Consider the following 22,482-nt stretch of genomic DNA (forward strand, 5'->3'; position numbering starts at 1 on the left):
TGAGTCCCCCAGAGCAGCTATGAGCAGAACAGCTTCAAACAGAGTCAGGCACCGTAAGAAGGGATTGAAAAAGAACCTGGAGTTCCAGGCTGGAAGTGGAGGCAGTCAGTAGGAGATGTCTGCAACCTAGAAGCAATGGCTGGGGTCAGGGTCACAGCTGGGGAGGGTTGGAGGCTTGCAGGAGAGCCAGGGCAGGAGAAATTTGGGCCAGAGCTGTGACAGGTCTGAGGGTACGTCACCAGAGGCTCTGACTGGGTGCACTACCATCCTTCTTCCTCCTTCTGAGTGTGTCTCATCACCAGGACTCTGAAGATGTGTCACCCAGAGACTCCAGGCCCTTGGGTGTACAATTCAGAGACAACAGTGTTCGAAATTGCATTATTCCTAACAGCCCTGATCATGACAGCAAGCTAACAACCTCAGCTGCAGAATGGATCAGAAAGTGGTTGTGTATTATTTACAAGCCAATCAAGGCTGATTTCTACAGTGAAATGCTGTCAGTTCATGCTTTCTAGGTTCACCGACTGGGTAATTGTTTTGTTTTGTTTTCAAGACAAGATTTCTCTGTGTAGCCCTGGCTGTCCTGGAACTCACTCTGTAGACCAGGCTAGACTCGAACTCAGAAATCCACCTGCCTCTGCCTTCTGAGTGCTGGGATTAAAAGATGTGAGCCACCACCTCCTGGCACAAACAGAAGAAAACTTTAATTTAAAAAAATTCATTTTTTCCTAGACACTGTTTCTGTTCCAGGCTAGCTCCAAGTCTCTATCCGGAACAGGATGGCCTTGAACTTCTGGCCGCCATGTCCCAAGTTCTAGAATTACAGGCGTGTGCCACCACCCCTGTTTTATGTGGCACTGAGGATCAAAGCTGGATAAACACTGCACCAACTGAGTAACATCCCCAGACTGAAGGTTTGTTCTCTCACAATTCAGGGAGCTAGAAGTCTGAATCAAAGGATCAGCAGGTTGGTTGCGACTGGAGCCTCTAAGGAGCATTTGTTCCCTGCCTTTCCCCTTCCAGCCGCAGCTGCCAAGCTCTGACACTCTCTTGCAGCTCTGTCACTACTAGCCCCACCCCCGGCACCACAAGACCTCCGGGTCTCTGCCTTTGTTCAAACAGCCTTTCCATCAGGACAAGGTTTCCACCTTTAGGACCCCACTCCCCCCAATCTGACATGAACTCGTTCTGACTTAACTGATCCTGTTTTCAAACAAGATAACAGTCTGAACGGGAACTTGGGGGTACACTGTTCTACTCAGTACAGTCCCCGAGGGCTGTGGACACGGTAAGCCACAGTGCACGCCACGCTCTGGATGAAACAATACAGCAGTGAAAGAAGGCACAAAAGAACATAAAGTGTGATGTGACGTCATGAAGCTCAAAGCCGGGAGAACTGAGCTGTGGTGCTTATGGACATACGCTTTGCTGATGATATTACAAATGAAAGCCAGATAAATTTGGGACAGTGGAAGGGAAACAGGGAAGGGAATATGAGAGAGGGTTTGGAGGTTGCTGGAACATTCCATTTCTTCATATGGCTGGTGACTACAGGCGAGTTCAATTTTGAGGTCCCATTGAGGGGTTTCCTTTTCTGGTTGCCTGGGGTTGGTTTGTTTGTTTGTTCTTGTTTTGCAGCAGCACAAGGGGTATTAGGATAGCCAGCAGATTCGGCCACAAGCTGATGGGGCTTCAAAAAACGTCCCCTCTGGACTTCAGTGCTCTCATCTATGGAATGAGGAGGCTGGATGCGATGATCACTCAAGGCCCGTCCTGGGTACAGAACTCACGATTCTGTGAGAAGACAAGGCCTCCAACAGCATGAGGGAGGCTTGGTGGCATCCGATTAGTCTTTAAAGCTGGAAGGACCCAGATTTAAGTCTTAACTCTGTTCTTTCTCCTGGGGATCCTGGTCAGATGATATAGTTCCCTTAGCTCTAACATGTGTGCAAAGAAGAGCCTTTCTCACAAGAGCAAACCAAGAGGAGTGGTTAGCGTAGGATGCTCAGAGTCTAGGAAGCCACAGTCCCTGGGATCCGGGTAACCTGGCAAATGGCAAGCATGTCATGTGATTTCAACAAATTATTCTAGAATAATACCAGTTGTGTAGCCAAGAGTCTTTATATAATTTTATTTTTATTTAATTAATTTTACTTTATTTCAAAGATTTTATTTTTAATTATGTATGTACCCTAGTTAGGGTTTCTATTGCTGTAACAAAGCACCATGACCAAAAGCAAGTTGAGGAGGAAAGGGTTTCTTCTGCTTATACTTCCACATCATCGTTCATCACTGAAGGAGGACAGGACAGGAACTCAAACGGCAGGAACCTGGAGGCAGGAGCTGATGCAGAGGCCATGGAGGAGTGCTGTTTACTGGCGTGCTCCTCCTGGTTTGTTTAGCTTGATTTCTTATAGAACCCAGGACCACCAGCTCAGGATGGCCCCACCCACAATGGATTGTGCCCTCCCTGATCAATCACTGATTAAGTAAATGCCCTACAGGCTTGTGTACAGCCCAATCTTATGGTGGCATTGTCTCAATTGAGGCTCCCTCCTCTCTGATGACTAGCTTGTATCAAGTTGGCATAAAACTAGTCAGCACAGTATGCATATGTGGGTCTGTGCATGTGAGTACAGTGCCTGAAGAGGCCAGAAAAGGAGTCAAATGCCCTGGAGCTGGAATTACAGGCTGTTGTAGACTCTGGTTCTCTGCAAGAGCAGTATGCACCCTTAATTGTGAGTCAACTCGCCATCCCTTGTAATATGGTCTTTAATTCCCACCTCCCCTCTTAGTCACTTGTCTCCTGAGTGTTTGCAGATCATAACTTTGGGGCAAAGCAGTAGAGAATAAGTAGCCTGATCAAAGTGGTTCTTTAGAAAGAACCCTTTTCCATGACTGGCCCTGCCAGCCCCCAGTTCCACTCTGGAGGGGAAGGAACAGCTCATTGGCATAGTCCATGGTACATTCTTCCACACAGAACAAATGCCCCATTGATCAAGGAGGCTGATTTTTTTTTACCGAACATAAGAAGGCTTCAGAGCCCATTCCAATCTGTCCTAGCCACATTGTTTCTCCTTTCCCTGTTTATTTGTTCTATGCATGTGTAGAGGGCTCATAGGAATCGGAGGATCCACGTGTGGAAGGGTTCTCAGGCTGGACCAGCAGAAGGAACCCACTTGGAAGGAAATGGAATAAAAAAAAACTGAGGCCTATCCCTGATGGAGGCTGGAGGGATACAAGACTATGTGACAGGGCTCCTGTGGTCAGCTGGTCCCAGAACTGGCAAGACTCCTAATTTCCCAGGTCTGTGGCTTTAAGTGCAAAGTCCAGTTCATAAAGCTCACTTTCAAGAATGAGTTCAGGGGCTCTGAGGGCACCACACTTGTGTGTGCTCGTGTGTGCTTTCTGCCCTCCTTGGTGTGAAGTTCTGAGGTTAGTTTTATGGTAGTGTAGGCCTCAGTGAAACAGTGGGAAAGGGAGGGTTGATGGGAAAGAGTCTCCTCCTAGCTTCCAGAAAAGCAAAGCTGAGTGTGACTTTGAGAAGTCTGAGGACATGAGATCCACAGGCAGCTCAAGCCCTGGCTGCCCACGTTCCTGGGTAGGATTTCATTTTTAAAAAAATTGTATGTGTGTCTATGTATATGAGTGTGGCATGTGCCTATGTCTGTGTGCAGGTGATGTGCCCATGCACACATAAGGGGGCCCAAGGAGGCCGTGAGGGTGGTGCTCTCGTGTTCTCTGCCTTATCCCGTTGAGATAGTATCTCTCACTGACCCCGGAGCTGGGCTGGTGACCAGCAAGCTTGTGTCCCAGCCCCGCACTGCTGGAGTCACAGGTACATGGACAGCCACATCCAGCCTCCTTTGCTTTGTTTTTGTTTAGCACACGGCTTCTCTGTCTGTCTTGGAACTCTCTTTGTAGACCAGGTTGGCCTTAAATTCACACAGGTCTGTCTGCCTCTACCTCACAAGTGCTGGGACTAAAAGTGTGCATCACCATGCCCGGCCACACACAGCATTTTATGTGGGTGCACGGATCTGAACTCAACTCCTCATACGTATGCAGCAAACAGTCTCACCCACTAAATCATCTCCCCAGTCCCCAAGACTTTGGTTTTTTTCCTCTCTAAAGGGATCTCATTTGAAGACTTAAAATACATAAAGTCTACTGGCAAATGACCCCCATCTGCTTTTGATGCTATGTAGGTCCTGGGCAGGCTGCTGCCATTACAAAGGCCTATCTGATTTGTGGCCAACCGTGCAAAGAAAATCCCACTATTTTATGGATAAGGAAGTTGAGACACAAGTTCAGCAGCCAACAGATAGAGCTAGGATTCAGATCAGTCCTATGCTGTGGTTCTTTCCACCATGCCACACCATGTGGTTCCTGGTGGTGTGCCTGGAGCACGGCAATACTTAGCACAAATGAAAGGGGAAAGGAGCCAGTGAGTGTAGCCTTCCCAAGCTCAGAAGTTTTAGCATCTTCTCACGATGCCGTCTCACACTGCCTCAGGTTCTTCACTGGCAATACGGACAACGGGAAAGCTTGCCTTTGCTTGTGACCATGGTTGGTAAGTCCTGAAGCAGCAAAGGGGTCTATGAACTAGGAGAGTGAAGCCACTTGGCTGGGTGAGTTCGTGATATTTCCATCTCCGAACCTCACATGACCAAGTCCCTTCACCCTGCTACTTTTGTAGAGATTGAATTTGATGTGTTCTCTGAAGTCCTTAGTTCATGTTCTAACTGTTTTGGTTTATTTTAAAAATTTTAATTCAGGGAGACTCATGCCAGAGTAGGGAGAGAGTGAGTGTCTGGCCACTTTGCTTGGCTCTGCTTTGTCTCAGAATTGGTCCACAACATTCATTTGATTCTCAGAAAGGGTTCATGACCCTCAAACATTTAAGAACCACTGCAATTGAATTTGGTTTTTGTTCCATAGTTACAAACCACCAAACTGGGTAGTGGTGGCCCACGCCTTTAATCCCAGCACTTGGGAGCCAGAAGCTGGCAGATCTCTGAGTTCCAGGACAGCCTGGTCTGCAGAGAGTGAGTTCTAGGACAGCCAGGGTTACACAGAGAAACACTGACTCAAAAAAAAAAAAAAAAAAAGAAAAGAAAAGAAAAGAAAGGAAGGAAGGAAGAAGGAAGGAAGAAAAAAACCAAACCAACGAGCTAAGAATTCATTATATGTACATGTTCCTGGAGTCAAGCTGAGGGCTATTCAAACAGAGAGAACTTAAGGAATGTGCCTTTCAGAAGTTCAAATCTTTGAGTATAGTTAAACTAGTAAGTGGATGTGCTGACAGAATTGTGTCATGGGGCAGGAAATGATGTGAGGCCTAGAGGGAGGAACCCACATGAATAAATACTACAAATGGTATGGAGGGAGACAGAAAAAGCAGTCACTGTATTAAAAGAATATATACTTGTTTTATTTTATTTCCCCAAAGAAATATCTAAGAGTCAGTTATTAATATTATTGGGTACTCACTGTGTCCTCGTGGGTTGCTCACTGTGAATGCATGGTCCTATTTAATCCTGAGGACACTGTCTCCATTTCCCACACAAGGAAGCTGTGATTCAGAAGATCCAGTGCCTTGTTATGCAAATAGTAAATTACCATTTTCAATTGTCTTTAAAATTACTTTTTTAGGCACTTTCTCCAACCCCAAGAAGGGAAGACATCAGTTCAGATGCCCTTGACTAAAAGTGACAGCAATCCCCCCCCACTGGAGCTGTATCTTAACAAGAGGAAACTATTTGGTCTGTTAGAGAGGCCACAGGGGACTCCAGGCAGGACACAGGAGAGGCTCTGCTGCTGTCTCTGCAAATCTCTTTATCCTGTTCTTGCATCTACCTGGGGACCAGCAGGGCAGAAGTCTGAGGCAACAGTCCTTTTTAGACCCAGATTTAGTCATTTAGAGAAATCACTGGAAACAGTCCCTTCGTGGGTCTCTTAGGAACAAGAAGATATTTCCAGAGGTTCGAGAAAATTCTCTGATGTTCCCAAGGCAAGGGCATGATCAAATAGCTTCTAAGGGGTTTGTGTCATGGTTTGAAGATGCCCCCCAAAGCATGTGGTGAAACCTTGAGGCCACAGGTGAAGCTTACTGGAGTTAAAGGGCCAGTCAAGATGAGGTTCATCATAGTGGTAATCAGTTCCTGTAAAACAAGAACTTCTGTTCTCTCTCTCTCTCTCCTCTCTCCTCTCTCTCTCTCTCTCTCTCTCTCTCTCTCTCTCCCTCCCCCCCAAGAAAATAATGACTTCCCTTAGCGGGTGCCGACTCCTTGGTGTCGGACTTCAGTTTCCGGAATGGTGAGGTTAGAATTTCTGCATTTTTTTTTTTAAATTTATGGTGAAAAAGTATATTTAGAATTAACCAGCTAGACTCAGTTTAGATGATCCCAATTTTTTTTGGCAACATCCAGAGCATCATAGTCAGGAGCCAACCGAACGTACGCCTTCTTCTCTCCATCAGGCCTTATGAGGGTGTTGACTTTGGCCACATCAATGTCATAGAGTTTCTTCACAGCCTGTTTGATCTGGTGCTTGTTGGCCTTGACATCCACAATGAACACAAGTGTGTTGTTGTCTTCTATCTTCTTCATGGCTGACTCGGTAGTCAGGGGGAATTGGATGATGGCATGGTGGTCAAGCTTGTTTCTCCTGGGTGCGCTCTTTTGAGGATATTTGGGCTGCCTCGGGAGCTGCAGGGTCTTGGGCCACCGGAACGTAGGTGGCGTGCAGATCTTCTTCTTTTTGTGGCTGTGAACGCCTTTCAGCACTGCCTTCTTGGCTTTCAAGGCCTTCGCTTTGGCTTTGGGAGGGGCAGGAGCTTCCTTCTTCGCTTTCAGCGCCATCTTTGAATTTCTGCATTTTTTTTTTTGTTGTTGTTTTGTTTTGTTTTTTCGAGACAGGGTTTCTCTGTGTAGCTTTGCGCCTTTCCTGGAACTCACTTGGTAGCCCAGGCTGGCCTCAAACTCAAAGAGATCCGCCTGGCTCTGCCTCCCGAGTGCTGGGATTAAAGGCGTGCGCCACCACCGCCCGGCTAAATTTCTGCATTTTTAATGTAGCCAGCCTGTGGGATTCTGGTGCAGCAGTAGAAGGCAGACCAGAGCAGCATAGGCTAGTCCTGATGGCTTTATGAGCCACATGGAGCTGGAATGGCCAAAAGGAGAGTCAACCCTGCAAAGTGGCATCTTTGAAACAAGAAATATTGGGGTTCAGGCTGACCCCTTGGCTTTTCCTGATTGTGTCTTGTTTCTCTCTTTGTATGATGCCTGTGGTAGCAAATACCCCACAGGCCATCCTACGGAGTGGGTGGTGTGGTATTGATGAGATGGTTTTTTGTTTTTCTTTTGACAAAAAACTTGAGTCTGACCTTGAAGAAGTGGAGTAACTTGGTAGGAGCCGAAGGAGACACCCTGTCTTCTCCCAGCACAAGGATGGACATGTGACCCAGGATAAGTCAGCTGGGTCATTTTCACAGACATTCAGGTCTTCAATGGAGTGGTAGGGTAAGATGGGTGAGGGGAAAATGGGACAGGATGAGGACAGGATGGTGTCAGGCTGGGGACTGGGAGGACTACGCAAACAGCTAGTGCTGATTCTTCCTGAGCACTACAGATAGAAAAGACAGACCTGTCGCATTCCTCCCGGGACACTCCCAGGCTGCTGTGGTATTGCCCTTTCTCAGATCCCCAGTGCCCTTTTATCTTAGGTTGGACTCCCTAGAAACAGCCCCTGAGACTTTGATGTAGGGTTTTTCATGACCTTGGGTGAAACCTTAAGCAGGCTAGGCAAGGTGAAGCCCAGTGAGGACGCACCTAGGCTCAGCAGGCTTCAGCTGCTGTGGGTGTGTGTGAATGGTGCTTTGACTCCCACTTGTCAATCGGGAGCTGGAGGCTAAGTCCCCAGGGAAGGGCCCTTTTGGCAGAGGGTGCATTTCTGCAGAAGGGTGCAGCTGTATGTTGTTTGTACTCGGAACTCTCAGTGGCAAATGAATGTAAAGAGGAGCCAAATGTAAAGGGACAGTGACATCTGTCACAGGTCCCTGGGTCCCCCCTTTTCTACTGAAATTAGCCAGAGGTAATTTCTGCTGCTTGTGAACAAAAATGACTTGGTTAATTTGTTCTGTAAAGGGCTGGTGGTTATTATAATTGTCACTGATATTTGCTGGTACTATTTTTAGCCATGCTCCCCCAAACCTGCTCCAGAAGGTATATGGCTTCTAAAGAGAGGTATGGAGAGTTTGTTAGAAACTTTAGAGACTCAAGTCAGCACCAGACCAGTTTATAAAGAGAAAAAAAAGGAAGTAAGAAATACTTTGATTTTTTCCCTTCAAAATTTCACTGATTTTTTTTTTAATAAGAAAGGAAATTGAGGAATCTGATTCTGAAACAATCCCTGTAAAGTGCTCTCTCATTGTGCTTTGACTCTTGAGACTGGGTCTCACTCCACAGTCCAGTGCAGGCTGGCCTGGGACTCAGTATGTAGTAGTAGCCCAGACTGACCTAAAGTTCATAGCAATCCTCCTGTCTCAGCTTCCTGAATGTTGGGATTATAGCTAGAAGTCAGTGGAAACAGCCAGGACTCCAGGTTAACTTGACATCCGGTGCTGGGGCGCAGAGTCTTGAGGCCACTCTGCATCACATAGAAATCATCCAAGATGTAACGATTTCACGCACAGAGAAGGAGGGGGAGCTAGTGTCCCCCCACATCTCTCTATCATCACACCCAGACTCTTCCCATGAGCACCAGCGGCAACCCAGCCATGCAAGGGAATGGAATGGTTTTCTTGAAAGCATTTCTTGGAGAGCAAAGTCTCTTTAGAAGAGAGATGTTAAAACATCTGAGGTGGAAAGGCCTTGGGTGTAGGGATCCATATTGGCATGGAGTATCCCAGTGCCATTGAGACCAACAGAGAAGGTGTACACCTGCTGTCAAAGCAGGACATGCTGTCTCTGTGCATTGATAGCAAGGGAGGTTCTGATATCACTAATGGAAAGTTAAGATGGCCGTCTTATTGAATGTGGTTGATGGATTGTGCACAGCCCTGGAGCCAAGAATCATAGGACTTCAGGAAGGCACAAGATCAGTTTTCCCTGGGGGCTGGACTCTGACATACTTCTTCTGGTCCATTGTCTTCCTGAGATGTGCATTTGCTCTGCGGCTGACATACTCCTTCCCACAGGCCCCAGGGAATGACGTAGGGAGCACAAAGCTCACTAAACCAAAAGCGCACTCACACTGATATCTTTGCTTTCTGTTACAAGGAATCCGTTTCTGAATTTTCTATCTTCCTCCTCTAGTCCCACTCCACCTGGAAGAGGCTTTTTCATGGCCTGTTTACACCTCCAGGCAGGCAAAGTCATAATGTGCATCAGTTGTTGCTACCACAATTGTTAGCATCATCTTCTTCTCCCTTTCTCACCCTCACGGATGTCCTGGTGTGGGTTATCAGTGACGTGCTCACCTGTCTGTCTTACTTTGGATCCCCTCTGAAATATGTGTGTGTGTGTGTGTGTGTGTGTGTGTGTGTGTGTGTGTAAACATATATGTGTGTGTATGTGTATACATATATGTGTGTGTATGTGTATACTTATTGTGTGTGTATGTGTGTGTAAACATATATGTGTGTGTATGTGTATACATATATGTGTGTGTATATATGTGTGTGTGTGTAAACATATATGTGTGTGTATGTGTATACATATGTGTGTGTATGTGTGTGTATACATATATGTGTGTGTATGTGTATACATATATGTGTGTGTATATATGTGTGTGTGTGTGTGTGTGTGTGTGTGTGTGTGTGTGTGTGTGTATACAAGGATTTAAGTTCAGGTGGCTTGAGACGTGCAGAGAACACAGTGGGTACAGTAGACAGAAAGAGACTAGACAAGTCCCACAGGAGGATGAAGAGCTGATGAGGAGTACTCAGTCAGCCACCACAGTGTACAGCTGGCATGAACCCCATGGGGAGACTCTCAGGAAAGGTACAAAATGCATGCCTCCGAATCATTCCCCTGCAGGCAGAAGAATCAAAGAGGCTGGCCCCTGAAGATCACTGATTCCCTCCCACTTTCAGGAAGAATGGCCTTTTTGGCCCTCAAGGAGGTGAAATCCCTTGAGCCAAGGGAAGCAGATTGCATGCTGGAAAGTCAGCAAGAGCTTACTCACTAGGAACCTGAAGGACATGTGTGGGCACACCACCATACCTACAACAGCATGTTTCTTCTCATTCAGCCATTCGGCCACCTCCAAGTCCACCAATATCTTCCTACTGCTCAGATTCAACTTCCTCAATGACTTAAGTCTTCGTCTGTCTTTTGTTGCTGAGACATAATTCTCAAGACTCGGTACTGTATAAAGGGAAGAGGCTCAGAGATCTAGAGACCAGTCCTGTAATAATGAGAATTAATCCATGTGAGAAAGACGGCAATCCCTTCATGAAGGATGCTCCCCATGACCCAAGTATATCCCACTTAGGTCCAACCTCCCAGCCCTGCCACAATAGCAATTAACTTCAATGTGAGTTTGAGAGGGGACCAAGTACATTCAAACACTGCTTCCTGGTTCTGTTTGCTCAGCCTCACCCTCTTCGAACTCTGCCTACTTGACTGCTGTGACTGCTCCTTCCTCAGTTCCTTGAGGCCCCTATTGTCTCTGAATGGCTGAGTAATTTTTGAAGGCTGTCCTCTTTTTCCTGGTAACTTTCATTGCAACAGCTTCAACAATTACTTCTCTGCAAGTGGCTTCCAAATCACAAACCTTCTCTGAAGCTTACACATTTTTTTAGTACATTCAGAACCCCTACCTCATTGGAAGTATTTCTCACTCTGAGTCTAGAGCTCTTTTCACTACAGTTACATTGACCATATTTCATCTCTGGGGACCCACCCCCCAAACTTTGCTGTCTACACAATGTCTCCTTACACATGGCCTGTTGCCAGATCAAATTTGACCTGTTCAGACTTAGGGATTCCAGTGTGAAAGGTGATGACAATGATGCTGGACTCTGGAATAATGGTTTCCTTACGGCCCGCCAAGGAGGCCTTCTGCCCCCACTCTTTCTAGTGCAGCACATCTTTTGGTGCCATCTGCCTGGGTGGCTTGCCCTCTCTTCTCTGCCCACTGCCGTAGTCAAGAGGACATTTCCAAATGCCTGGAGTCCCACTTGAAAATGGAAAAGGAGAAAGTGCCTGGCTCTTTGCAGTAACCTTCAGGGAAGGCATAGTCCACCAAGCTTCTGGGACAGCTGGGATTTGGTTCTCCGATGTCACTGGCATTCCTCTGCTGTTACTCTCACCCCAGATTCTGAAAACAAGATTCGCCATCACTACCTCCACTCCTCCCTCTTCATACAAGCACCGCTGGCTCCCTTTTCTTAGTTGCAGGTCTTTAAATATATATATATATATATATATATATATATATATATATATATATATATATATATATATATATATATATATATATATATATATATATATATATATATATAAGAAACCTGGCTGTTAAGAATGGGATCCTATGCCTACTTCAGTGGCCCAAGTACAGGTTGCTAACATTAGCAGCCTCATTTTACAATTAATCTTAAGTGATCAGAATAAGGAAGGGACAATTCCCAAGAGAAAAGTGTCCAGGAGGGGGGATATGTTTCTAGAAGAATGAGGAAAAGGGCTGAGCAGATAAGACAATGGATGTGGCAAGGGCTATTGAGATGACTCAGCGGGCAAAGGTGCTTGCTACCGGGCCTGATGGCCTGAGATCCATCCCTGGAACCTACTTGGTGAAAGGAGAGAACCTACTCCCAAAAGCTGTCCTCTGATCTCCAAGGGCAGAGCACATATACACTCCCCTACTTGTCCAAGCTTGCACAGTCTTTTCTTCCTCTGAGCACTCATTACATGTCTTGGATGTGATAATTCCTGTAGTACCTCTCACCCCCCCTCTTGAATTCATAACCTCTTCTTCTATAATTATTGTTACTTTTTCATCCCATGAGGCTCCCAAGCATGAGTATTTGGCCAGACTGTGCTCAGACACAGCTTGTCTGTTCGATTTTGTTCCTAATGGGCTGCTGTCCACATTGAATACACACAGCTTGGGAGGCCTGTGGGGAGAAAGTTCTATGCTGAGAATTAGGAGACCCAGCTCATGGGTTTTCAAGTATTGAGAAGATGACGGTAAGATGTGTCCTACCTCTCCGGACTGTGAGAACACACTGCGAGCAATAAAGCAATCACTGATTTCTTCCTGATTCGCTATGTAAATGCAGGCTACGCTTGTTTACATAGTGAAACAGAGAAAGCTCTGATGTAGCAGATAGTGTGGTTTTTCTAAGGTATAGTTCTCTCTACTCCTTTGTGTGTGCACAATGGGTTCTTTCCCAGGGTAAAACAACCAAATCTAGAAAAATGGGGACCAGCAGTTAAGCCAATTATTTAATTGTAACAGCTCTGTGAATTTTAAAGAAACTTTAACCATTAATACTGATTTTCAAAACTTTCTAGTGGAAAACTTTACTTATTTAATCTCATTTGGCATCAAAATATCAAACTGGCAAATTTTAGCTTTACTGCTGTGTGTGTGTGTGTGTGTGTGTGTGTGTGTGTCTGTGTGTGTGTGTCTGTGTCTGTGTTTGTGTGTGTGTGTGCGCACACCCATTTTGAGTGACTACTTTGAGAGTCACTGCTGAGAGGGTGAAGCTGCTGTTGCTGCCCTGGAGCATACAACTAACCACACTCATTCCTGAATGTTTACAATACCAGAGCTATGTTTCGGATACCATAAGAGCATGTCCCCCACCAGGGCTACTCAGAGAAACCCTGTTTGAAAACAAACAAAACGAGTGTGTCCCCCAAAGGTTCATGTGATGGAAGGTTGGACCGTTACTGCCCAAGTCTAGAAAGAAAAGGCCAATGTTTGAAAGAGTGTAACATCAACACTTCATTATCAAAAGTAGCTATTCTAATAGTTATTAAGGTATTACAACACACACATACATATATCACACACACACACACACACAGAGCAGTAAAACTGTAATTTGCCAGTTTGATACTTCTATGCCAAATGAGGCCAAATAAATGAGCTTTCCCTTAGAAAGTTTTTCCTAATGGTAAAGAATCTAGATGCTAATTCTCTTTTATGTGTGTACATACATGTGTGTACATGTGTGTGTGTGTGTGTGTGTGTGTGTGTGTGTGTGTGTGCAATCAGAGGTCAGTATCATATCTTTCTGAGATACCATGATAAATGGAGACATCATAGGAATAGGGAGAAACAGGGTGCTAGGGAAGTTCCCAGGAATCTACAAGGATGACCCTACCTTATACTACTAGCAATAGTTGAGAGGGTGCCTGAACTAGTCTACTCAGGCAACCAGATTAGTGAATATCCTAACTGTCATCATGGAGCCTTCACCCAGTTACTGATGGAAGCAGATGCAGAGATCCATGGCTGGGTGCCAGGCTGAGCTCCAGGAATCCAATCGATGAGAGAGAGGAGGGATTCTATGAGCAAGGGACATCGAGATCATGATGGGAAAATGTACAGAGAAGGCCAGCCAAACTAGTGGAAACGTGTGAACTGTGGACCAATAGCTGTGGAGCTCCCATAGGACTAGACTAGGCCTCTCTGGATATGGGAGACAGTTGTTTAGCTTGAACTGTTTGCGGGGGGGGGGGTGGGGGGGGGGGGGGGGGGGGGGGGGGGGGGGGGGGGGGGCGGGGGGCGGGGAGAGAAGTTTTCCAAGCAGGGGGTTTGGGATCTGTCCCTGGTGCATGAGCAGGCTTTTTGGAGCTTAGTGCTTAAGGTGTGACGCCTTGTGCAGCCTTGGTGCAGGGGTTAGGGGATTGGACCTGCCTCACCTGAATGTACCAGGCTCTGCTGACTCCCCATCAGAGATCTTGACTTGGAGGAGGTGGGAATGGGGGGGAGGGTTAAGGGGAAGGCTGGGGGGCAGAAAGAGGGAGGAGGGGGGTCTGTGGTTGGCATGTAAAATGAATAAAAATTTCTTGGTAATACAAAAAATGAAAAAAAAATATGTCTTTCCTAATTGCTCTTTACCTTATTTTTGAGACAAGGTCTCTCAATGAACCTGAAGCTCAAGGACTCAGTTACACTGGCTGCCAGCAAGCCCCAAGTACCTCCTGTCTTATCCTCCCAAGTGCTGGGATTATAGACACAGACCCCTGTGCTCAGCTCTTTATGTGTGCTCAGAAACTGAGCTCAGGCCCTCATACAGCCATCTCCCCAGCCTGTAGTTCTCTTACTCTAACTACAGACAAGTGCTCAGTGTTACTATTCCATGTAAATCAGGTACAATATATGAGGCATGAGGGTCAATAGGGTCCATATGAGTCTCCTGAGTCAGAAGGGTCTCAAGGAGCATCCATTCTAATGGAGAAGACAGACGGTAAAGCCCTTTATAATTATTCACAATCCTGTGTGAGTCAGGGCAGTCTGACTGCTGTAACAAACAGCTCCACTTTGGCTGTAGTAAAGTAATAAACATTGACTTATCATTTGGACTATGTGACATATACTTGTTCACGGCTGTGTGGCTCTGTTCCAAGAAGTGACACGAAGATCCAGGTCCATTCATTCCTATGATGTCAGTTTCTGAGGTCACCAGGGAAGAAGACGGTGATGGTGTAGGTGAAGCAGGAGGCATGTTTTCACCTGTCCTCTGAAGTCACCCAGCGTGGCTTCCGCCATGTTTTATTCATTGATGAGATTACAAAGTCTTGCGCACACCTTTAACCTAAGCTTAACCTGGAGTTTTATGAGAAGAAAAATGGGGAGAGGAATATAGGGACTCATGCAAAACTAAAAAGGTCATGGAGCCCAGATGCCCCACAAGGGACCCACCCTGTCTTCAGAGTATCCTTGCAGTTCTCTGGCCTTGTCAACTCTTGGTCCTTCTTTGATTTCAGTGGATGGAGGAAACTGAGGGGACAGAGCTCCAGAGACACGCTCACAAAGTCCTGTGAGCTCAGAGAAAGCGTGGCCAACATGGAGGAGCTGGAGGTGGGGTGGGGAAGGGCTGTTTTCTTAGTGACATCTTGGTGTAGAAACTGCAGAGGAGCTGTCCCTCTCTGTCTCCCCATGGAACTTCCATAAGCTTGTCTCAGTGTACCCATAGGAAGTGGTACTAATGATTTCCTGTTGCCAAAGTTTCACCCTTGAGTCTCTCTCATTCTGGAGAGAAAAGGACAAGCTGGGCCTGATACTAGACATGGTGGGTAGTGGAATTAATGTTAACTGAAAATGTGGGAGAAGATACAGAGTATGTTTCATTACAACCGAACATATATGTGTGATCATACACATGGCGTCCATGTGCGTACACACACACACACACACACACACACACACACACACACACACACACACGAGACATATTCTTAGGTCATCCTTGTCACCTTTTCATATTTTGCTACTTTTTATAGCATAAGAGACCAACCATGTTGAATTTCATCTTTATATTAACCCAAGACTTGTGTGTGGCACGTGTGTTTCTGGTGCATGCTTGTGGGTACAGGTTCATGTGGCGTTACGCAGATGTGTGCATGAATGTGAGGGCCAGAGTTCAGCCTCTGCTGCTGTTTCTCAGGAACTGTCCACCTTGGTTTTTGAGACAGTATCTGTCATTGGTTCTCCCCCCACAGGTCAGGGAAGCAGATGGGAATTCTACCAACTTCTAAGTTTATCTGTCTCAGTTACACATTCTGGAACTGGGAAAACAACCAGGATGATTTTGGGGACCCACTGGACCGAGTCAGACTCCAGCCAAAACTCCATTAATCACCTAACCTCCATACGCCCCTCCTTTATCCAGAGGACCACAGTGCTTCTTGGGTCTTCCAGAATCAGCGTCAGTTCAGAACCAGTATCCAATAGACCCCGGAATGTCTGATGGTTTCCCTTTCCTCAGTGTACTGTTGCCCGTGTAGACGGCCTTAGGTCTCTCTGAGGAAGGACAGTAAAACTCAGGTATTTTATCAATACCCGACATCCCGCCTTTCAAGGGGTTCTGCGTCTGCAAACTGGTTCAAGTCTGGAAACTGGTTCAGGGCCAAGATTCCCTTTTGCTAGAATACAGTGTCACCTTTCTTTCATTTAAGAATTTTTCTACTTATATCGATCAAACAAATGTGCAGTAGGCTTCTTATGTAGTTCATACCTGGAAACACCATGGTTGATGAACCAGTACCAAGGGTTTGTGTAAGTCATGCCACCATGAAATCCACTTTGCCTGCGCTGCACATGATGGACCAGGCCATTATGAACATCGCTGTGTCTATGCTGCCCATTATGATAACTATGATCACCTTGTCTTTGGCGATTCACTGCTGCCAAGTAGACCCTGATACTTTGGGCTCAACTAAATCCACTGCATTGAATTCATCCAATTGAACAGCAGCATCTCCAACCCTAAGGTCTGGGACAAGGAAAAGGGCAACAACAAAGCTCTTCAAATGTGCTGGTGGCCATCTCACCATTTTGCATCTCACAGGATTAGTGAGGGGCATGGCTTCTGGGCCTTCACATTGTTGAGGATTGGGTTTTACACAGAGTATCCACTCTAGCATTGCAGTTTCCCTGAGCCTTAAAATCCCTTCATCAACACTAAGCCAAGGAATATCAGGCATCTCCAAGTCCTTTTCAGTGGGCTAGCTTTCGACAAATGCTTCAGCCAACCATTCAAAGAAACTTTTGACACATTTTTTTAAAACTGTGCGAGCTTCCAATATTAAACCTAGAGTCTCCACTCAGTGGCCAATATCAATAAACTCAGCCTGATTCAGTTTTCTGTTCCTTCCCCCATTAACCCAAACTCTTAAAATCCATTCCCACACCCATTCCCCAGTCTTCTGCTCGAACAAATTAGCAGACTCATTAAGCTCATTAGTGTAGTGTACTTCCTCATGGACCATACTTTCTACCTCCACTCTAGGAGCCTGTTCAGCCTGAAGTCTGGTTATAGGTCTAGAGGCAACTATTGGTGGGCTCTAAGGGACTTGCCTGGCATCTCCTTCAGAGAAAGTTACTGCTGGTTTAGCAGACAATTAAGGATTAATTTCCTCAATCAAAGGCTGAAAGGCAACATTTTAGGGTTGAGAGGTGGGAGTACATTTGCTGAGGGTGGAGAGACCACTTCCTCAGGTGAGAAAAACCCTTGAGAATCTGAGGATTCAAGCTGGGCAGCTGTGGCACAGCCTTTAATCCCAGCAGAGGCAGGCAGATCTCTACAAGATCTCTACAAAGTGAATTCCAGGACAGTCAGGGCTGTTACACAGAGAAACCCTGTCTTGAAAAACCACCACAGCTCCTACCTCGAGCTTGTGCAGCGGTAGCGTCGGAGCCAAGTGGAGCCTGTCAGGATGATCACGGACATTCAATTCGCCATCTTCACCAACATGCTGGGCGTGTCACTTTTCTTGCTTGTGGGTCTCTATCACTACGTGGCAGTCAGCAATCCCACGAAGCAGGAATGAAAGTACCACTTCCTCCACCCCAGAGTTCCAGGACATAGTCTGAGGCAAGATGGAAGGTGTGAGGGGCTTGCACCCTTCACTTCATCTCTCCTACCCATCACAGCATACAAAGCAACCACACCTGAATTTTTCCAAACAACTTTTATTTCCTCGAAGTCTTCCTTAACCCTACGGAACAAGAAGCTGCCACTGAACAGAGCCCAGTATAGGGGCTGCTTTCTTTTCTACCCCCTCCCCCAAATACAAAAATATAGATATGTAAAAAAAGAAAAGAAAAGAAAAGAAAGAATGAAAGAAAGAAAAGAAAACCACCACCAACAAAAAAATGAATTCAAAGTTCAAATTACAGGATCCTATTCTTTGTCAGTTAATGCCCTTGTTTTAGCCACCAGTATCCTCCAAAGCTGGAACTTGAGTTTTCTTTGTAATTCAGCCAACCTTATATTGAGGGCTTCGGTTTGATTTTCTACAACCTAAGCTCTGTGACTGCTGGAGAGAAGATTCTCTTCTGGGGTACACTTAGAAACCTTTAGACAGTTTATGCTCATCTGGGACTGGTCAGTTTTTTCACTGTTATCCTTTACTGTATTCTGAGATGCTAGAAGTTGGTTAATTTTATCATTGAGATGATATACCCTGCTGTGGAATAATCCTTCTGTACACTGTGAAGATGTGTTGCTTTCATTGTTAATAAAAAGGTGATTAGCCAATAGATAGGCAGGATTTTTGGAGCAGAGGAGGATGCTGGGAAGAAGGATGGAGTCAGTCAGAGGAGTTGCCAGCCAGACAAGAGAAAGCAGGACATATACAAAATGAGATAACAAACAATAAGCCATATGGTAGAATTTAGATAAAAATATGGGTTGATTTGGGTAATAAGAACTAATTAGTAAGAAGCCCAAGCTATTGGCTGAGCATTTGTAATTAATATTACATCTCTGTGTGGTTATTTGGGAGTGGTTGGCAGGACAGAGCTGATTGGAGGTTTGGATGGAAAACTTTGCTTACATTTCGCCCTTTTCAGTTTATCCAGAGCTGCTTGGAGCAACCAACCAGCATCACCATTTTCCTTATTTTTCCACAAATTATCAAAATTATACACAGAGTCACCAAATCCTTTGCGTCTCATAATTGGTGAATCAGGATAATCAAATGCGTTTGTCTCCTTAAGTTTGTAAAATAGTTCACACCATGGACCTTCAGTATTCTCCAAGCTTCCAGGAGAGGCTTCAGTAACTGGAAAGGCTTCAGTAAGTGGAGGTGTTGGCAAAATTGGAAAGCCTATTCCAGATACTCAAAAAATTCATCCTTATACTTCTGTTGCTCTAGAACCCCTCCTGGTACCAAAATCTGTATTAGTCAGGGTTCTCTATAGGAACAGAACTGATATGTGGTGATATTTTGTTTGTGATCTAACAAATAAAAATTGCCTGAAGATCAGAGTACAGAGCTAAGCCACTAGTTAGTCATAGAGGCCACGAAGTGATGGCACACACTTTTAACCCCAGTAATCGGGAGGCAGAGGCAGGAGGATCTCTGTGAGTTCAAGGTCACCCTAGGCTACACAAGATTGATCCAGTCTAAAAGAGAAACAGAGTCAGGCAGTGGTGGCACATACCTTTGATCCCAGCACTTGGGATCTCATGCCTTTAATCCCGGCACTAGGGAGGTGGAAACAGAAAGTGATATGGCTGGGCGGAGAGAGGACTATAAGGAGGGAGGAGACAGGAGCTTTTCCTTATTGGCTGAGGAGTTGGTGAAGTGAGAGGTGGCTGTAGCTTGTTCCCTTGTCTCTCTGATCTTCCAGCATTTACCCTGATTTATCCAGCATTTAATAAAAGGGATTTATTAAAGTAGCTTCCAGCCTGTGGCCCAGGTAGTCCAACAATGGCAGTCTATCAACAGAAAGGCCAAGAATCCAGTAGTTGTTCATTCTACAAGAATGGGTCTCAGGTGGTCTTCAGTATACACTGGAATCCTGGAGAAGTAGGCTCTAATGCCAGTGAAGGAATGGACTTACCAATGAGAGTGAGAGCAAGCAGGAAAGAGAGCAAGCTTCCTTCTTCCATGTCCTTTACATAGGCTGCCACCAGAAGGTATAGCACAGATTAAAGGTGGATTTTCCCACCTCTAAAGATCTGGATTAAAAGTGGGTCTTTTCACTCCAAATTATTTAATTAAGAAAAAGTCTCTCATGGGAGTACTCAGCTGCTTGGGTTTTAGTTAATCTCAGATGTAGTTAAGTTGACAACCAAGAACAGTCACTACACAGACATTTTGTTTCTCACACATTCTCTTCTCGAAAAAAGTCCCCAAAGTCTTCAGTCATTCTATTTATGACCTGCTTTGGAGGCCTTCACCATTTTCTTGACTTTGGGTGTACTATTTGTTTCTCTCCCTCTGAGTGTTGACTGTGTACTGGTCACTGCATCATGCTGTAGGTGTTCTGGTTTCATGTTTATTTCTGTGATAAAACCCTGACAAAAAGAGACGGAGGGGAGAACGGAGTCCATTCAGCGTACACTCTCAGGTTGCAGTTCCTAACTGTGATGAGGTTGAGGCAGGACCTTGAAACAGCTTGTCACAACACATCTGCTGTCAAGAGCACTAAGAAATGACCACATGTATGCTTGCTTCTGCTCAATTCTTTGTCTTCACATTTACAGTTTATGCCCACCTGCTTAGATCCTGCCCAAGTGAGCTGGATCGTCCCTCATCAATTAACTTGATTAAGACATAGACATACGACATAGACTTTATGCTGTTGTGTGACAAAACCCTTCTTGGGGAGATGCAACACACTTCTACTCATCCCAGATAGGAAGCCCACAACACACCAAAGTACAAATACCACCAGCATCCTGCTTAGTGACTGGTGAGTTTTATTTGGGTTAATTAAAGAAGCAGAAATGACTCAAATACAGCTGCATTACCAAAGCCTCCTCAGATTTCACAAAGCTGAGAACCTGGAATGTACTATGTAGTCCACAGGCAGTTCAACAAGCTGGAGAGTGTCCTTCCAGGTGCCTCAGGTGGTCTAAACCTCTTCTAGGCAACTCAGCTGGTTTCTGCTTCTTCCAGGCAGCTGGTCTAGTCTCAGATTCTTTTTTGGAGCTTAGCTTGTCTGAGAGCGACTCTCAGCTTTTATTGCTTACTCTGGCAGAGGTGGGTCTAGTGAGTCTGGTCAATTTCAGGAACTTCCTACAGCTATTTTGACTTGTTTACTTTCCTGATCAAGGAGCTTCCTCGTAGGACTGAATATTTCAATCTCAGGTGAAACTGTTACACAACACACATCCTCAGGCCAACTCAAGGCAGACAATCCCTGATTGAGACTCTCTTTCTTCCAAGGTTGGCTGTGTCACATTGACAAAGCTAACCATCACAGAGCGTAAACCGGAATGGACAACCTAAGGCTGCCAAATCATCTCCGATATTTAAACCAGCTGGCATTAAATGTGCTTAGCTGTGAAGTTTTTCAGAAGGTATGTCACTATCACAACTCATATGATCTTCTACCCATGAAAATCTCTATAAAGGTTTTCAATTTTTTGGCCCCCTTCTGAGGTTTGAATGTGTCTTTCCATCTTTGAGAGCATTTCTTCATGAACAGGTCTGTGCTGTTGGTGAAGGGTTTGAGCTACGAGCTCAATTCAGTCTCTTGCTCTCTTTTGCAAAGCTGACATCCCCTGATTTGGAAGAACGGAGTAATAATATTTTCTCCCTCCCCTCCAAGGCCAAGGCTGGAACTTAGGGATAAATGTCCATGGAATGTAGTTGTTGACAACAGAATGGGTTGGCGAGATGGCTCAGTGGTTTGGAGCACTTGTGGAGGACCTCGTACGATTCCTAGCACTCACATGGCAGCTCACAACCATACGTAACTCTAGTTCCAGGGACTAGGATGCTATCTTCTGGCCTCCACAGGTACCAGACGCTCCCACAGTGCTTGTCCACGCCTTCCATGTGGCTCCTCCCAGGCATTGCTGCTGACCCAATGACAGCCTTGGAAGTGGCGGAGCCTCCAGCAGCACCTGTAGACATGAGGATGAGCCTCTGTCCATCCACTACCCTTTGCAGCCATTTCTGTGCTGCTGAACCTAGGCTCTGAAATACGATCTTTGCAGGTCTTTGCACCCATTTCTATCCCCTGCCCTGTGGCTTATGTAACTACCGCCCAGCTTCCTTCAGCACACGCTGAACACTTTTGGCCAAATCACACATTCCTGTCACTTTTTAATCCCAGCTCTAGCTGGGTCTCCTTCTACATTGTTTGGATTATTTTAGGTACTTTTCCTAGAATATTGCTTCCTTTTGCCCAACCAGTGTCTGGATTGGTAGCATCAGTGTCACTGGGCCACTGCGGCATCAGTATCACATGGCAGCTTGTTAGAAATGCAAAGTTCTTGGGCTCTACCCAGTTCTCCGAATGGGAATATGGGGGTGGCCCTGCCATCTGCACTTGAGTAAGCCTGCCAGGTAATTTTGAGGCATGCCAGAGTTTAAGAACTACTGCCCCAAATCTTTCCAGGAAAAGCCACTCAGGTTGTAGCCAGCTGAGCTCAGCTAAAGATATGTTTATATGAACCCACATTAGGGGCTGATGTCCCTGACGTTACTCAAACACTGGGACCCAGATTACCAAAAGGTGGTGAGATCTCAAAGCTGAGGAACCTGGCGAAGTTGTACAGGGTCTCCACAGGACCCTCTCAGCAGCTCTTCTGCCTCTGCAGCCAGGGACCAAAACAAATCTTCCAGGGGGCACTGGAAAGAGGGTCCACAAGGGACGTTGCCCAGCCCTCACGCCTTTGCCCTTGGCACTCAAGCCTCTGTTGCCCAGAAAACAGGTCAAGCTGGCCCCGGTTGGTGGCCCCTTCTTGAAGATGAGGATCACGCACAGGAGCACATAGGAATCTTTGTGTATTTATTTTGGGGGGCTCCAGTAACAAAAAACACAGACTAGTGGCTT

General features: G+C 45.8%; 2 protein-coding genes across 2 annotated transcripts; one reads left to right on the forward strand and one right to left on the reverse strand.

Annotated features, from left to right (window-relative positions):
• Window positions 1–6,392: 6,392 nt before the first annotated feature.
• LOC128106983 (60S ribosomal protein L23a-like) lies at window positions 6,393–6,863 on the reverse strand. Its single transcript, XM_052732349.1, has one exon. It carries the CDS (start codon window positions 6,861–6,863, stop codon window positions 6,393–6,395), a length of 471 nt encoding a protein of 156 aa, XP_052588309.1.
• Window positions 6,864–17,399: 10,536 nt separating this feature from the next.
• Window positions 17,400–17,513, forward strand: LOC128108031 (dolichyl-diphosphooligosaccharide--protein glycosyltransferase subunit 4-like). The gene has a single exon (XM_052734352.1). It carries the CDS (start codon window positions 17,400–17,402, stop codon window positions 17,511–17,513), a length of 114 nt encoding a protein of 37 aa, XP_052590312.1.
• Window positions 17,514–22,482: the final 4,969 nt, after the last annotated feature.

This window comes from Peromyscus californicus, unplaced genomic scaffold (assembly GCF_007827085.1).
Source record: "Peromyscus californicus insignis strain IS unplaced genomic scaffold, ASM782708v3 Scaffold_12__1_contigs__length_115047231, whole genome shotgun sequence".
NCBI classification, from domain to species: domain Eukaryota; kingdom Metazoa; phylum Chordata; class Mammalia; order Rodentia; family Cricetidae; genus Peromyscus; species Peromyscus californicus.